The sequence below is a fragment of the Myotis yumanensis genome, unplaced genomic scaffold, assembly GCF_028538775.1.
Source record: "Myotis yumanensis isolate MYYU_CA2020_CCGP unplaced genomic scaffold, mMyoYum1.0.hap1 SCAF_2, whole genome shotgun sequence".
Taxonomy (NCBI): domain Eukaryota; kingdom Metazoa; phylum Chordata; class Mammalia; order Chiroptera; family Vespertilionidae; genus Myotis; species Myotis yumanensis.
Genome location: NW_027223753.1, coordinates 209,095,923 through 209,113,697, shown reverse-complemented (window position 1 = coordinate 209,113,697; position 17,775 = coordinate 209,095,923). Strand labels below are relative to the sequence as shown.

The 17,775-nt window shown below is 44.8% G+C and overlaps 1 protein-coding gene across 2 annotated transcripts in view; it reads left to right on the top strand.

The window, feature by feature from the left end:
• Window positions 1–3,129: 3,129 nt before the first annotated feature.
• TRAPPC10 (trafficking protein particle complex subunit 10) overlaps window positions 3,130–17,775 on the top strand; it is a 78,650-nt gene continuing 64,004 nt past the window's right edge. For both annotated transcript variants that reach the window (XM_070407097.1, XM_070407096.1), the window contains exon 1: window positions 3,130–3,319. In XM_070407097.1, the coding sequence (XP_070263198.1) occupies window positions 3,253–3,319 (67 nt within the window). In that variant the 5' untranslated portion in view covers window positions 3,130–3,252. The remainder of the gene's footprint in view (window positions 3,320–17,775) is intronic.

Sequence of the window (17,775 nt, the reverse complement as noted above, 5' to 3'; positions counted from 1 at the left end):
TGTCTGCCTATTCTCTAAGGCTCTGTTGATTTTTTCTTCAATCATTTTTCTCTTCTTCAGATTGAAAAAATTTGTATTGATCAGTCTTTAAGATCACTGACTCCTCCTGCTATTTCCAATCTGCTGTTAAGCCAATGCAGTAAAATTTTCACTTCAGATGTACTTTTCAGTTCTAGAACTTCCATTATTTTTTGTTGTTGTTGTTAATCCTCATTCAAGGATATTTTTCTATTGATTTTTAGAGAGTGGAAAGGAGCTAGGGAGGGAAAGAGAGAGAGAGAGAGAGAAACATCAATGTGAGACACATCGATTGTTTGCCTCCCATGTGTGGAGGATGGAATCTACAACCCAGGCCCTTGACCAGGAATTGAACCTGCGAACCTTCGGTGTGCAGGCCCATGTTCTAACCACTGAGCACACCGGCCAGGGCTAGACAGCCCGTTCTTTTTTATACTTGCTATTACTCTGCAGTCTTTAATGATTAAGACCATATTTTCATTTAATTCTTTGAACACATTTACTACAGTTGCTGTGTAGTCTTTATCTGTAAATATAACATCTGGGCTATACAGGGGTTGGTTTCTATTGACGACTTTTTTCCCCCCGACTATGGTTTACACTTTCTGGTTTTTGCATGTCTAGTACATTTTTTGTGTGTATAATGGACATCGGTCACTTATAAGTTGTAGAGACTCTGGATCGTCTTCCAGAGAAGAGTTCTGACATTTGTGGTCGTTGGCAGGTCAATTACTGTCTTTATCACCTTGACCTTTTACAGGTTTGGTTTTATTCTTTGTTAGGCTGGATCTGAGAAATGCCCTCAGTGTCCCCTACTTGGCAGGAGTCAATGTTCAAATCTCTCTTGCGGATCTTGTCAAGGCTTTGCTGTACACTGTGTTATGGGAGGTCTAGTGCAGGCCTTATTTAGAGCAGGGCTGAGAGATGGCTCACGGGACACATCTTGGCCACCACCTGTTTTGGTATGGCCATTGAGCTAAGAATAGTTTATATATACATAAGCTTTTTTTAAAAAAAAACACGTTTTTATTGATTTTAGAGAGGGAGAGAAACATCGATTCACTGCCTCCTGCACGCCCCCTACTGGGGATTAAACTAGAAACCCGGTATGTTCCCTAACTGGGAATTTGAACCAGCAACCTCTCAGTACATGGGACAATACTCAACCAACTGAGCCACACGTGTCAGGGCTAATTTTTTTATTTTTAGACAATTGTTTTTAAAAATCCCAAGGAAAAGTTTGAGACAGAAACTGCATATGGCCCTAAAGCCTGAAATCCTTATCCGGGCCTTCACAGATAAAGGAGGCTGACCCCTGGGGATGTGGTCCTCAAGCCAGTGTCCCCGTTGAACTGAATGTTAACGAGGTGTCAGTGAGGCCTTTTCTGCAGCTCTGCTTGGCCATTCTCAATTCCATAACAGCCTCTTCCTGGTAAGCCACATGGACTCTCATCCTACACATGCTGAGCGCAGCAGAAGCCAAGGACTTACAGTCTCCCCCCCCACCCCCCCGAGACTCTGGCTCTCCGAGCTCCTTCTTCCCCGTGCTCTGCCTGCCTCAGGGGTGCCAGCCCCCCGAGCGCCGATCTTCGCCTCCTCACCCGGCTGCAATGCACCATGCTACGCGAACAACACGCAGCAGCTGTGTCCACACTCAAACTATTTCACATGTACATTTACTTCATTTCATTTGCAAAAGTTACTCTAGCCCTGGCTCGTTTGGCTCCGTGGATAGAGTGTCGGCCTGCAGACCGAAGGGTCCCAGGTTCCGTTCTGGTCAAGGGCACATGCCCGGGTTATGGGCTCCATCCCCAGTAGGGGGTGTGCAGGAGGCAACCAATCAATGATTCTCTCTCATCACTGATGTTTCTATCTCTCTCTCCCTCTCCCATCCTCTCTGAAATCAATAATACTATTTTGAAAAATCAGATTAAAACAAGATTCCGTTTTTTAAAAAGGTTACTCTAACTGTACTTTCCTTACACAAGAAACTTATATGCAGTTAAAAGTAAGGATTGATGTTGTGGCGTTCCCAAAACGTGTCCCACTGCCTATTCCGTGGAAGGTCCTGTGCACCTGGGTGGGGGGTGTGGGGTGTGGTGGGGGGGCAGTTAGAGACAAAGTAAAAGGCACAGTCCCTAAATTCAAAAGGGTTACAGTCAGGGACGCAGGAAACCAGTGCTCACAGGAGGGGAGTCAACACGCTGTGGAAAGTCAGAGAGAGGCGGTTCATTCCAATGATCTGCAGGGACTTGTGGGAAGGTGGCCGTGTGCTATAGGGTCTTTAGCGAGAAGGTAGTAACCTCGTTCTACTTCCTAACCGGAGAGTAACGAGAAAGCACCAGACGGAGGGTTTTGCAAGGGCTAACTAACTGCCGTGCAGCCCGCGGTGGGGATGAATCCGGTGTCCTAACTGGTCCCCGGAGGCCTCCAGCGTTGGGTAAAGGCGAGGTGAGGGCAGCAGGCCCGCCGCACAAGGAGGAATTACCTGCGTCCACGTGCCACTGGCACCCAGGGTCGCCCCTGACCACATGCTGTCCGTGACTCCAGGGCCATGCCTGTGTCCACATGCCATTTTCAGGGACCCCTATACCCCCCACCCCGGGTCATCCCGAGTCCACAGTGGCTCCCGGGTCGTGTCTGTGTCCAGTTGTCAGTGACCCGCCCCCCACCCGTGGCTGCCACCCCCACCTGGGGAATCTGCATGGCGGGGCTGGGGCCGCCCGGGTCTCCAGGTGAGATGGAGGGCCCACGTGCACCCACCCTGGAGTCGTGCACTCCGCGAGGAGCCATGCCCTGGGAGCCCCGCAGCGTCCCCTCCCCTCCGCCCCGGGAGGCTAGGTCCCTGGTCCGCCCCAGGGGCGGCTCCCAGCCCTGCAGCCACTGCAGCTCCGCTCCGCTGTGGGCAGCGGCCTCCAGCTCTCGGCCGCCGCCCGCTTTCCCTCTGCGCACTCCGCGCCGCCGGGCTGCCTTTCGGTCGGAGGGCAGCTCCAGCCCAGACGGGGAGCCCTCCCCTTTAAGACGCGCGTCCCGGAAGCGGTCCCGCGGCAGCGCCGGTACCGGAAGTGGATGCGCCGGCAGCTGCGGGCGGGCGGCCGGCCGGGAATCTTCCTCCCGCGGCCGGGCAGGCGTCGCTGTCGCGGCCGGCGGCGCCGCTCAGGCACGGGCTGGCCGGGGACGGCCTCGGGGCTGCCCATGGGGCGCGGGGGGCCGGGTCGGTGACGCCGGACGCCCATGGACGCCCCTGAGGAGCCGCTGCCGCCGGTGATCTACACCATGGAGAACAAGCCCATCGTCACCTGTGAGTGCCCGTCGGCGCGGGAGGGGGCGGCGGCCGTTGCAGGCGGCCCGGCCCCGGCTCGCCGGCCCCTCGGCCCCCTCGCACCCCGCCGGGCCGCTCCCTGGATGGAGGTGTGGCCGGGGCGGCGGCGGTGCGCCTCCGTCCCGCGAGCGACCTCTGACCCCGGGAAGACGCCGTCCCGGGCCGTTTCGTGCAGTTTGACAGCGCCCGGGGCCGGCGCGCTTCCCAGGCTCGGCCGTTCGGCCTGCCGCAGGGTCCGTCCTCCCGGCCGGGGGTCGTGTTGTCCTCCCGGTCACACCGCTCCCCGACCCCGGGGAGGGCCCTCGAGGCTCGCAGACTGGGGAGCGAGGACGAAGTTTGCGTGCGTTTACCGGGTTTGTACTTGAGTAAAGTGTTAAATAAATAGAGGGCGCAGGTCGTACGTCTTGCACGGGCGCGACCGTTCCGGACCGAACCGAGACGGCGCTTACGCCCCCAGCCGGTAGGCTCTCGCCTGCCCGGATGCTGTTACCGGGGAGAAACCCATTTCGCAGATGAGATCGTAGAGGTTAGCGAGGCCCCACTGGCGAATCCACACGCCGGACAACTAGACCTGCGGTTCCGCCCCCCCCCCCCCCTTTTTGCCACATTCATGCATACCCAGAGGAATTGTTTTTCTGTTACAGAAATCCCAAATCCCTCCTAATAGTTACAGCGATAACTTTAGAATTAAATACTTCAAAAATAACGAATGGGAAGGGTTGAAATGTTGGCTGGCATTTCGAGGCTTGCAGAGAGGTTATTTCGAACCGACAGTTTTGACTTTTGACAGTATTTTTGTGTCTTCAATTAATTTTTCAGATGATCTTCCGTGCTCTGAAAGGAAGCACTCGTACAGCAAAATCTGGGTGGCCAGGCCATAGGAGACTGTGCATATCTCTTTCTCTTTCTTCTGTTTTTTTTTTTTTTCTTTTTTCTGATTAATGGACACACTCCTTGTATTCTCCCTCTTGTCAGATCCCCCAAGAAATAGTATATTTAAAGTTTGCTACTTCATCTTTAGTTGGTAAACTTGCTTAGGGAAATGGACAGTTTCATCTCAATTTGGAGACGAATGTTTCAGCAGTAGCTCCCCCCCCCCCCCCCCCCCCCACACACACACACAGAATAATTATAACTGAGAGTCTTACTCGGGACTGCACCTAAGTCTGGGAGGACGGGTGTGTGGCCTTGATCTGGAGGCCCTGCAGTTCCAGGCGCTTTCTGATCCCCGGGCGCAGGAGCCAGCGCCATGCTCAGTGCAGTCTTAATGGGAGGTTTCCGGAAGCTTCTCCCCAGGTGGTGTGCACATGGTGCGCGCGGCATACATGCTGCTGGTAGGGGCACCCACACACGGAATCACATCTCGCACCCCTTCGCTTACTTTGTAGTAGCAGTGTGTTTCTATAGCGTTGTGTCTGTACATTTCTGAGAAGCTCCTAAAGCTCTGTTGGATTCAACGGGACCAGTAGTCTGTGTTTGAGGTCCTGTTACTGTTTAGTTTCTTATACACAAGCATGACAGCTGAGGCAGTTTCCTTTCCTGCAGATTTGTTACATTGGTGGCGGTTTCCCCTGAGTAATTGCTATGTGCACTGACGGTATCTGCCTTAAAAGGCACCCCAGAAAAGAAAGCGGCAGTAAACTTTCAGAGAAAGTTAGCTTGAGAGGTGAGAAAGATCCCTTTAGAAGTTACAGATTTTTTAACTTTTTGAAAGGCTGCCTTCATAGTTCAGCCTTGAAATGACATTTTGGTGTCTCTGGGCTGAGCTTTGGTGGCACTTGTCCTGGTTTAACTTCATATTTTACCTTGTTCCATTCTTTCAGCTGCACATGCTTGGAGGGAGGAGCTAGTCTAAGCAGTGCAAAGAAGGTGGGAAAATTGCTTTAAAAATCCCTCCAGAGGCTTCACAGTTTCTGCTATTATGTACATAGTTGTCTTAGTATGCAACGTTTTTGTTTTCAAGAGTCCATTTACATCTTCTTGAATACTTTCCTAGCCATTGTGCCCTATGAGGCCTGTGTGTGTTCATTTTAAAGAGAAAGTAGAGTTTATGCTTGTTTTCAGTTTTTTTCTTCTTCATAGAATTTAGAACATCTTAAGTGAAAATGAATTGTGCGTAGATCTTTTCTGAGAAGAATGTAGAATATAACTGGTTCACGTAAATTTAGGAGCTGTTGATATGTGGCCATGAGAAGAATGGAAAGTCCCCAGAGATTAGGGGGAATTCACTGTTACTTGAAAACCTGCTGAATTAATATTCTGAAGCTACCTAAAAGTTTTAATGGCCTTCGTCCACAATTACAAGTGTTTGCACCTGCCGCCTGCCTGGCTCTGGAGCAGTGACTGCCTCAGCAGGGGATCTGGCAGGGATGCTAGGTGAACAGTAGTGGTACTAATAACGGGAGGACATTGGGTAACGAATTACCTAATCATAGCAATTTGAATACTTATAGTGTAATTTATTAATCATGAAAAATACACAGTGAAACTGAAACAAATCCATCAGATCCATTTGATCCGAATTTGTTTTAGCTTAGACACCTCCCCCCCCCCCCCCCCCCCCCATCACTGGGTCAGTTCTTTGCTTTAGAATACAGACTTAGTTAGGTTTCTGCTCCAAGGGTATGTTAGGAAAGGTAAGTTCCTTTTCCAGCTATCTTGTTCATGGACAGAGTTATTGGGATTCCGCTGATACGTGACTTTTCTTTGCTGAGTGTCGGCATCATACCTAGAATGGCACGTACTACCAAAATGGGATTGTGTAGAATCTGAAAAATAACATGGTCCAAAGGTTCTGTTCTCACCAGTCACATTTTATATTGCCTATTTCATTTGTCTGAATCTCTGTATTTGGGGTTCCAGATTTGATATTATAAGTTTTGAAAGGGAGAAAAAGGCAAACAGAAATGAACAGGTCTGTAACGTTTTATATCTGGTTGGAATCTGTGTTTTTTCCCCGGTAAGGTAAAGTATTAAAATTTGCACATCACAGTTTTCTGCTAAGCCTGAAAATCCAGTGCTTGTGATTTAACTACTACCTCAGTTTCATTACCAGAAAAGTACCTTTTAATGTCTTTTTTAAAAAATCAATACACATAAATGCAAGTCTTGGTCCATATTGAATTCTTAAGCCAATAGCAAATCAGCAGTTGAGAAGTGGGAGAAGCAGTTCACCTTAGGAAACCTCAGCGGTTCCCTGGAGTATATGTGGAGGGCAGGGGCTGAAGGCACTAGCAAATGTGCTCACCTTGCTTTATTTGCCAGTTCTACCCAGGACTGGTTAAAAACGGTTAGGTCTTACATGTGTGACTTAGAGAGCGTTCCATAATCTTATCTTTATCTGTGAACTAGGGATAGTGATGGTACCAACCTGATAGGGGGAAATGGGGTTAAAAGAATGAATATTGTGAAGCACTCAGAAGAGTGATCAGTGTGCAAAAAGTTAGCTACTGAGGAGAGATTCCTAAACTTTCTCTGTTCACAATGGCTTTAGTGTCTCAGAATTTTTTCCTGGCACCTAGGTCAAAAAGAATCCTATCTAATAGAGAAACATGGTAATTAACTGTAACTTCGCTACCCTGCCCATTGGTTAATCAGCGAGATATGCAAATTAACTGCCAACAAAGATGGCAGCCGGCAGCCAAGCAGCTGAAGCGAACATGAGGCTTGCTTGCTCCAGTGACGGAGGAAGCCAAGGTTCCCTGCCTGCCGCAGCCCAGCTCTGAGCTCCAGATGTAACAATGTTGCAATTATAGAAGCTAAACAAACCCAGATACCTGCTTTCAGCCAGCTACGGCCTCAGAGCTGGAGCCAGCTCTCAGCTCCAGTGACAGCTATAGAAGGTAAATAAATCCCAGAAGAAAAAAAAAAGAAGAAGAAAAAGAGGCTGGGAGCTTCAGTCGCCCGCCAGCCTGAAAACGGCCCTCAGCCCCTCACCCAGGCTGGCCAGGCACCCAAGCAGGACCCCCACCCTGATCCGGATCACCCTTCAGGGCAAACCAGCCGGCCCCCACCCGTGCACCAGGCCTCTATACTATGTAGTAAAAGGGTAATATGCAAACTGACCCTAACAGCAGAAAGACTGGGAATGACTGGTCACTATGACACACACTGACCACCAGGGGGCACACGCTCAATGCTGGAGCTGCCCTTTGGTGGTCAGTCGCTCTCACAGCGGGGAGCTCTGCTCAGCCACAAACCAGGCTGATGGCTGCCAGTACAGCGGTGGTAGTGGGAGCCTCTCCTGCCTCCTCAGCAGCGCTAAGGATGTCCGACTGCAGCTTAGGTCTGCTCCCCACTGGCAAGTGGGCATCCCCCGAGGGCTGTCGGGCTGCCAGAGGGATGTCTTGATTGCCAGCTTAGGCCCAATCCCCCGGGGAGCAGACCTAAGCCAGCAAGTGGTCACCCCCTAGGGGTCCCAGACTGCGAGAGGGCACAGGCCGAGCTGAGGGACCCCCTACCCCCGAGTGCACAAATTTTTGTGCACCGGGCCTCTTGTACTTAATAATTTCATTTACTAAGTAGGTAGGTCCAAATAATTTTATTAAGTATTATGTCCTAACAGCTATTTGAAAAAAATAATAATACATAGTAGTTGGGGGAGAAGGTTTATTTCATTCTTAGATAATCACAGCAATGTACTAGTGGGATGGTTGCACCTCTTGGGCACTGCAGGACTCTCTAACCTGGGAGTCTAATTGGATACTGCTGCCCTCTTTGATTTTTTTTTTTTTTTTTTGTGGTACTTTTATCACAGCACCACCCTGTTTTGTGATGACATCATTGAAAGGAATATGCTATGATCTAATATAGAAACAATACCTGAAGTAGGGTGTAGCTGCATCCCTAGCATTGCTGCTTCCTCATAATTTCAACTGTCTCCTGGGGCCTCTGGGGGCTTGCTGGTTCCCTGAGGCACCTCACCTGGGTACATAGTTTGAGAACCCATGTTATTAGGACACTAGAGGCCCAGTGCATGAAATTCGTACACTGTGGTGTTGCAGTCCAGGAGCCCTTGGGGGATGTCTGACTGCCACAAGGCTGTGAGCCTGGTTTCTGGCTGAGCGGCGCTCCCCCTGTGGGAGCACACTGACCACCAGGGGGCAGCTCCTGTGTTGAGCGTCTGCCCCTGGTGGTCTGTGCATGTCATAGGGACTGGTCGTTCCACTGTTCGGTCAATTTGCATATTAGCCTTTTATTATATAGGATACGATTATCCTGACTCTAGGGTTGATTTGAATGGGATAATTTAGAAGTGAAAAGCTTCCTTTTCTACTTGAACTTCAATTCACATATCTGATTTACAAGATATGTTTCTGAAGAGTTTCTAGTAAAGTAAAATTTGGTTTATGCAAATGAAACTCAAAGGGTCTGATTTTTTAAAAGTGCTAATGAATCTGAAGTAATCAAGTATGGAAGACATAACACATAAGCTAGTCTTTCTAGAAGGGAACTGATGTGATGTGGGCTACTCAGTGAGATAGGAAAGGCTGAGTTGGTCATCTTTTATTGGAAATGCAAGTGACTCACTGAATAATTTTTTTGTCTACAAATGTGTGTGTTTTTTTGCCAGTTGACAGTGTCTTTTCATATGAATTGCACAATTTAGTGTGTGTGGTCTCACAAGGGATCACTTGCAGATGTCCTGTTCCCTCTGCTCTCACCTGGTAACTTCAGGTCTAGATGACAGACCAGGGCTGTGGGAAAATACTGCATGGCCTTAAATACTCTCTTGGGGTGGAAAACCTTTCCCTCTACCCTTCTAGGTTTTTCCGGCTGGTCTAATAATCGATGGACATGAGACAGATTAACAAGAGAAAATAACCAAATATAATTACATACTTATGTATGGGAATCCCATGTACATGAGAGAGTCAGCCACTCCACATACAGGAGAGGTTCAGGGACAGACGGGAAATGAGGGACATAGGACATTCTGAGCTAAGGATGCGGTAGGACACCTGGGGCTACAGAGGGGAGGAGGGACATTGCAGGATGACAAGAGCAGATGTCCAGTAATTAGTAGTTGCCCTGCTCTATAGATAGGTAAAAAAAACCTTATTTCTGGTGAAACTCTTATTATGGGCAAGGCCCCTAATTTAAACTAAGGGAGAGGTACAAGTTTCTCTTGTCTCAGTTGCCTTCACCTCAAAATAATCCACATGTTCTGACCCCTTAAACTACAGACACCTCTTTCTGAATAGCTTCCTACTGTATTAGCCCCAGAGCCTCTGTAGCCTCTTCTTTATTAATCATATCTTTCTTCAGTAACTGCTCTTACTGTGAATTTTCAATGTATTCACAGTATTTTGGTTTTAGAGAATATTTGAATTTTAAATTAAAAACTAATGAGTTTGGAGCCATCCCTAACTCTTTCTCTCACAGCTAACATTCAGTCTATCAGCAAATATCATTTTATCTTTAACATTTATTTAGAATTTAGCCACTTTTCTCCATATGTACTGCTGCTCCCCCAAACCCTTGCCACCGTCATCTTTCCCAGGGTTATTCCAGGGGCCTCCCCGCTAACCTCCCTATTTCTGTTTTAGCCCCTTGAAGCTAGTTCTCTATGGTGTTAAGGGTGAGCTCTCTAAAAGAGAAGCCACAGTATGTCATTCCTCTGCTCAAACCCCTCCAGGGACAGACACTCCCTGATGTCCAGTGCCCCCTCCCCGCCGTCGTGGGCCCCCAGCACTGGCTTCCTGGCAGCAGCCTGTACCCTCTGCACCTTGGCGGCTGTGTTCCAGCAGTGCCAGCATGGCTCCACTGACCCTCAGTGGGTCCCTTCCTTCCTCTGGAGGCTGCTTAGGTGCCACCCCTTCACTCCACTTATCCTTTAGCATCCCTTTGACTTTATTCAGTTTTCTTGGCTCAGCACCCCTTGACATAAATATTTGTTTTTTCTTTGTTTATTGTTTCTCTACCCCTAACTCAGGTGGCCTACAAACTGGAATATGAGGTTCAGAATTGCAGGACCTTTATCTGTTTTGTTCATTGCTGTCTGCACCACCTAGAACAGTGCTGGCACATAGTAACTGCTCAGTAAATACAAACGGTGCTATAAGTCACATAATGCTTCTGTAAGTTAGAAGCTTTTGATGGCATACAATTATTTTCTGTAAATACATGTTTTTATCAAGATAAGACAGCTTTGTAGAAAATATTTGGAGAGTTTGAATTCTCATCACCTAGACTTGTTTTTAGGTAAACTGCTATGTGCTTAGTTTATTTGATAATGGAAAATTCTCTGTTTAGAGTTTTGACTGAGGAAATACATGTTAATCCAGTAAAAGAAAGAAAGTTAACTTGTATGCGAGGGACTCTATTCTGTGAAATGGGCCCCTGCGTTGTGTTCAGATACACTGTCTTTACTGCAAGTCAGTAGAAACTTTACGACCAAATTGAAACTTTCTGATTCAGCTTCTGAGGTGGAGATTTAGGTTGGGGGACTATCAACCCGGCATTTGGATGAAGCCTTGAAAGAGATACATCTGTAACTTTAAAAACTGAACTTGAAATTTTAAAAAAGTGCATCAGTAAAACAGGAACACAGTTTTTTTTTATTTTTTTTTATTTTTCCCTAAAAGTATTACAAAGGGTATTACATAAGTGTCCTTTTTTCCCCCCCACCCTTGACAAGCCCCTGCCCTCCCTTACCCCCCAGTGTCTTATGTCCATTAGTTATGGTTATATGGATGCATACAAGTCCTTCGGTTGATCTCTTACTAGCCTCCCTCCTGTCCCCCAACCCTCCCTGGCCTTACCACTGAAGTCCGACAATCGGTTTGAGGCAGCTCTGCCACTGTATTTATTATTGTTCAAAAGTTTGTAATGGTCTTAATTATCCATGAAAGAGTGAGATCATGTGGTATTTTTCCTTCATTGACTGGCTTGTTTCACTTAGCATAATGCTCTCCAGTTCCATCCATGCTGTTGCAAATGGTAAGAGTTCCTTCTTTTTAACAGCAGCATAGTATTCCATCGTGTAGATGTACCACAGTTTTCTAATCCATTCATCTATTGATGGGCACTTAGGCTGTTTCCAGATCTTAGCTATGGTGAATTGTGCTGCTATGAACATCTGGGTGCATATATCCTTTCTGATTGGTGTTTCTGGTTTCTTGGGATATATTCCTAGAAGTGGGATCACAGGGTCAAATGGGAGTTCCATTTCCAATTTTTTGAGGAACCTCCATACTGCCTTCCATAGTGGCTGCACCAGTCTGCATTCCCACCAGCAGTGCACAAGTGTTCCTTTTTCTCCACATCCTCTCCAGCACTTGTTGTTTGTTGATTTGTTGATGATGGCCATTCTGACAGGTGTGAGATGGTACCTCATTGTTGTTTTGAGTTGCATCTCTCGGATGATTAGTGACTTTGAGCATGTTTTCATATGTCTCTTGGCTTTCTGAATGTCCTCTTTTGAAAGGTGTCTGTTTAGATCCTTTGCCCATTTTTTGATTGGATTGTTTATCTTCTTTTTGTTAAGTTGTATGAGTTCCCTATAAATTTTGGAGATTAAGCCCTTATCAGATATGACGTTGGCAAATATGTTTTCCCACGAGGTGGGTTTTCTTGTTGTTTTGTTGATGGTTTCTTTTGCTGTGCAGAAGCTTTTTATTTTGATGTAGTCCCATTTGTTCAGTTTCTCTTTAGTTTCAACTGCCCTAGGAGCTGTATCAGTGAAGAAATTGTTTTGGCATATGTCTGAGATTTTGTTGCCTTTGTATTCTCCTAGAATTTTTATGGTTTCCTGTCGTACATTTAAGTCCTTTATCCATTTTGAGTTTATTCTTGTGTATGGTGTAAGTTGGTGGTCTAGTTTCATTTTCTTGCATATGTCTGTCCAATTTTCCCAACACCATTTATTGAAGAGACTATCTTGGCTCCATTGTATGTTCATGCCTCCTTTGTCAAAAATTAATTGAGCATATTGGTTCGGGCTAATTTCTGGACTCTCTATTCTATTCCACTGATCTATATGTCTGTTCTTGTGCCAGTACCAGGCAGTTTTGAGAACAGTGGCTTTGTAATACAGCTTGATATCTGGCATTGAGATCCCACCTACTTTGTTCTTTCTCAGGATCGTTGCAGCTATTCGGGGTCTTTTTTTATTCCAGATGAATTTTTGGAGAGTTCGTTCTAGATCTTTGAAGAAGGCCATTGGTATTTTAATGGGAAGTGCGTTGAATGTATAGATTGCTTTGGGTAGTATGGACATTTTAATGATGTTGATTCTACCAATCCAAGAACATGGTATGTTCTTCCATCTGTTTATGTCTTCCTCTATCTCTTTTTTCAACGTCCTGTAGTTTTCTGAGTAGAGGTCTTTAACCTCTTTAGTTAAGTTTATTCCTAGGTATCTTAATTTTTTTGGTGCGATGGTAAATGGGATTGTTTTTCTGATCTCCCTTTCTGAAAGTTCACTATTGGTGTATAGAAATGCCTCAGATTTCTTGGGGTTAATTTTGTATCCTGCTACATTGCCAAATTCATGTATTAAGTCTAGTAGCTTTTTGATGGAGTCTCTAGGGTTTTGTATGTATAATATCATGTCATCTGCAAATAAGGACAGTTTTACTTCCTCTTTTCCAATTTGGATGCCTTTTATTTCTTCTTCTTGCCTAATTGCAATGGCTAATACTTCCAGTACTATGTTGAACAGGAGTGGTGAGAGTGGGCATCCCTGTCTTGAGGAACACAGTTTTTTATGGTAAAGAATGGATTCCAGGAGTGGAATTGCTGGGTCAGAAGGTGAGAGCAGTTTACATTTTGAAAACTGCTTCCTAATCACCCTGTGAAAAAGCAGTACTCCAAGTTACATTTACTACGCTGGATCGGAGTTATTTACAATTTTTTTTGCCAGTCTGTGGATGTGAAAAAAACTATCATAGTTGTATGTTTTTAACAAACAGGTTTATTGAGCTTTAATCCTTATACTGTAAAATTTATCCATTATAAGCGTACAATTCTTTGTTTATTTTTAGAGTTGTGCAGCCATCACCGTAATTCCGTTTTAGAACATTTCTGTCACCCCAAGAAATTCCATTGTACTTTTTAGCAGTTAATCCCTGCTCCCACCCCTAGGCATAGGCATCCACCAGTCTGTTTTTTGTCTCTATACACGTGTGTTTTCTAGATATTTCATAGAAATGAAATCAGTCTTGGTGTCTGGCTTCTTTCACACTGGTTTTTGAGGTTCATCCATGTTGCACCATTTATCATCTGTTCCCTTTTTATTGCTGAATAGTGTTCCACTATATAGGTGGACCACATTTTGTTTATCCTTTCACCAGTTGATGGACATTTTGTTTCCAGTTTTTGGCTTACATGAATATTTGTATGTGTGGACTTGTGTTTTTATTTTTTTGGACTTGTGTTTTTATTTTCCATGGAAAGATTCTTGGGAGCAGAATTGCTATTTTGTATGATAAGCTTATGTCTAACTTTTTAAGAAACTGTCAAATTGTTTTCCAAAGTGGCTGTACTGCTTAACACTCCCACCAGCAATATGTTAGGGTCCCAGTTTATCCAGATCTTTGCTGATACTTGTCGGTCTTTTTTATTATAGTTATCCTTGTGGGCATGAAGTGGTATCTGATTTTGGTTTTAATATGTATTTCCCCAATGATTAGTGATATTGAGCATCTTTGCTTGTTCTTATTAGCCATTTATATATCTTCTTTAGTGAATTATTTATTCAAATTATTTGCCCATTTAAAAATTAGATTGTCATTCAATTGTAAGAGTTTATTATATTTTCTGGGTATATGGCCTTTATTAGATAGATGATTTGCGAATATTTTCTCAGTGGTGTCTTTTGAAGCACAAATGTTTTTCATTTTGATGAAGTCTAGTTAATAATTGTTTTGCTCTTATGGATTGTACTTTTGATAGCATATCTAAGAATACTTTGACCAGCCCAAGGTCATCGTAGTTGTTTTGGTGTGCCCATACCTGATCATTAGGGAGGTTCTTTTTATGTGTTTATTGGTGATTGGACCTCTTCAGAATTACCAGTGTTTACTTTGACGCTTATGAGATATAGCAAAAAACATGTCTAGAAGATGAAATAGCACTAGGAAAAAATGTACATTCCATTTTTATATTTATACCATATGTATTAGTTTTTGCTGTAACAAATGATCAGAAACTGCGTGGCTTAAAAGAACAGAAATTTATTTTCTCACAGTTCTGGGGACCACAAGTTGAAAATCAAGAGGTCATCAGGGCTGCACTCCCTCCCAGGGTTTTAGGGGAGAATCCTTCCTGTCTCTTCCAGCTCCCAGAAGTCTTTGGCGGTCTGGGCTTGTAGCTGCATTCCTCTCATCTCTGCCTCGTCTTCACAAGGCCTTCTCTCTTCCTGTGTTTTCTCTTCTGTCTTTTGTTGGACATTTAGAGCCCATCCAGATGATCTGGAATGATTTCATTTGAGATCCTGAACTTAAGTACATCTACAAGGCCCTTTTTCCAAAGTCCCATTCACAGGTTCTGGGTGTCAGGATGTGCACAAATTTTGGGGGACCCTGTTTATCCCTATACCACAGTATCTCCACTGGCAGCCAGGTGCATATGGCCAGCACCCAGTGAGTGTCTTGGGCTTTTATATCACTTCTGTCTTTGGAGGTGTGTCCTCACTGTCCTCCTGACTATGGGAATTTATTCCTTGGCATCTGAAAATTGGGCTCCAGAAGTTGACACAAGGTGGGATGATCTCTTAGAAAAAGATGAGCCCTTTTTGCAGTCTGTCCCCCCCACCCCCCATCCCCAAGGGAAACAAATGTCCTTATTTGACTTCTTGGCCATTGTCACATGATTCCTTCCTCAGTTTTGTTTGAGGTCCTTGTTTGTTACATTTTTCACAAAGTGAGGAGAGAATATAAAGCAACAGGTATGTATAGCAGGATATTTTCCTTATTTTTGACAGATCTGTTTAGCATTTGGAAGTCATTGCATTGATTTCAGAGCTGAAATTTTAGGTAGTTACCTTGGAACTAACAACACTTTTGGGTAGTAATTTTTACAAAATCTGTAACTCACCGTTTATGGACACTTTTAATTCATCTGGATCCATTAGAAAGTTTCTAAGCTTCAAGCTGAACAATGGGAAGGGCTGTCAGAGGCCTTTCTGAAGGTGTGAAGACCTGAGGACATCACTGTGCTTGACCAGGTCCCTCAGTGTTTGGTAGTGTAAGGAGGACCTGCATCACGGTGGCTGATTGCCCTCTACCATAAAACTTTACCAAGTAGTTGGGGAGTCAGGCATCCTCTGCCCACATGGAAGGGGTGTTTTCCCTAAAATTAGCCCTGTGAGAAAGCATTTCCTCTGGAGTTAAATAAAATAAAAAATCACTTCCTTTAGTTTAGTAATCTAAGAACTAAGTCAGCCACACTAGAAATTTTTAGTATAACCTAAAATTAAGTTTGTATTCTGAGAACATATTCTGATGCCCAAACCTGTCATCACTTCTGCTGTAGGATATCCTGTCCTTTGGGGGCCCTAGGTTGTCTTGTGTAAAATATGAAGGAGTCAGGCTAGACTCACCAGTCAACAAATAGCCATTCAGCATCTGTTATATGCCAGGCACTGTTGGAGATGCTTGGGTTACATTTGTGAACAATATCAGCCCTCTTAGAGCTTTCATTCTAGCAAGAGGAAATATATAACATACATAAACAGTATGTTGAATGCTCAGATCTCCATGTGTCCCCTATTTAGTGATGAGAACTGGTAGCATATGTACACACACACGGAGAGATTTAATGAGATTGTACTTTGAACTACTCTTTATTAATTGTTTGAAAAATCTTCCTCCTCTCATAAAAAGAAAAAGAAATCTTAGTTGTCTTTAATAGGCCTCTTGAGTCAGAAAAAATGAACACAGCAAGTTTCTGAACAGGGTTCTCTGAGCATGGGCACATCAATCTTAAGCCTCATTTTTGCTTTTAGTAGCTGTTTTCTAACAGCTGAATCCTTGGTTTGTCTCTGTCCATGGGATTAAAATGAAAACTCAGCCTGGAAGTTATTGCTCTTACAATTCAGCCCTCAAAGCTTGGGCTATTTTGGGAAGCTACAAAGTATATACTGTTAATTTAATTACCTGTCACATAAACTGAGATTTAATTTTTGGGGAGTTTTACACATAAACCCTTTCCTATCTTTCTGTTTCATTCTCTGGCTCTTTATAGCCCATTTTCAAAGGCATCTCTAATTTTTATGACAATAAAGACTGAAGAGTATTATAATTAACTAGAGGGCCGGTGCACGAGATTCATACACTGGGGGGGGGGGGGGTCCCTTAGCCCGGCCTGCACCCTCTCACAGTCTTGGAGTCCTCGAGGGATGTCTGACGGACTGCCACGGAGGCGGGAGAGGCTCCTGCCACCTGCGCTCACCGGCCATGAGCCCAGCTCAGAGCTTCTGGCTAAGCGACCACCCCCCCCCTCCCCCCCCCCGTTGAGCGTCTGCCGCCTGGTGATCAGTGAGTGTCATAGCGACCGGTTGTTCCGCTCTTCAGTCAATTTACATATTACCCTTTTATTATATAGGATAGGATAATAACTGTGTATTTGGAGAAAATCATGGTGCCTTTTCTCCATTCTTGTTCAATGTAGAGCTTCAGTGGTTTAGAAGAATTTGACCTTCAAATGTAAATGAGGATACTGTATTAGTTTGCCAGGGCTGTCATAACAAAATGCCACACGCTGGGTGGCTTCAACAACAGACTTATTTTCTAACAGTTCTGGTGGCTGGAAGTCCATGCTCAATGTATCCACAGAGTAGGTTTCTGCAACCTCATTCCTTAGCTTGTAGATGGCCACCTTCTTTTTTTTTTTTTTTTTTTTTTTTTTTTTTTTCTTTTTTTTTTTTTTTTTTTTTAATTAAATCTTTATTGTTCAGATTATTACATTTGTTCCTCTTTTTTCCCCCCATAACTCCCCTCCTTCCAGCTCCCACCCCACCCTCCACCCTCACTCCCCACCCACTGTGTTCATCCATAGGTGCATGATTTTTGTCCAGTCACTTCCCGCATCTCCCACACCCCTTTTTCCCCCAAGAATAGTCAGTCCATTCCCTTTCTATGTCCCTGATTCTATTATAATCACCAGTTCATTCTGTACATCAGGTTATTTATTCACTTGATTCTTAGATTCATTTGTTGATAGATGCATGTTTGTTGTTCATAATTTGTATCTTTACCTTTTTCTTCTTCTTCCTCTTCTTAAAGGATACCTTTCAGCATTTCATATAATACTGGTTTGGCGGTGATGAACTCCTTTAGCTTTTCCTTATCTGTGAAGCTCTTTATCTGACCTTCAATTCTGAATGATAGCTTTGCTGGATAAAGTAATCTTGGTTGTAGGTTCTTGGTATTCAGCACTTTGAAAATTTCTTGCCATTCCCTTCTGGCCTGCAAAGTTTCTGTTGAGAAATC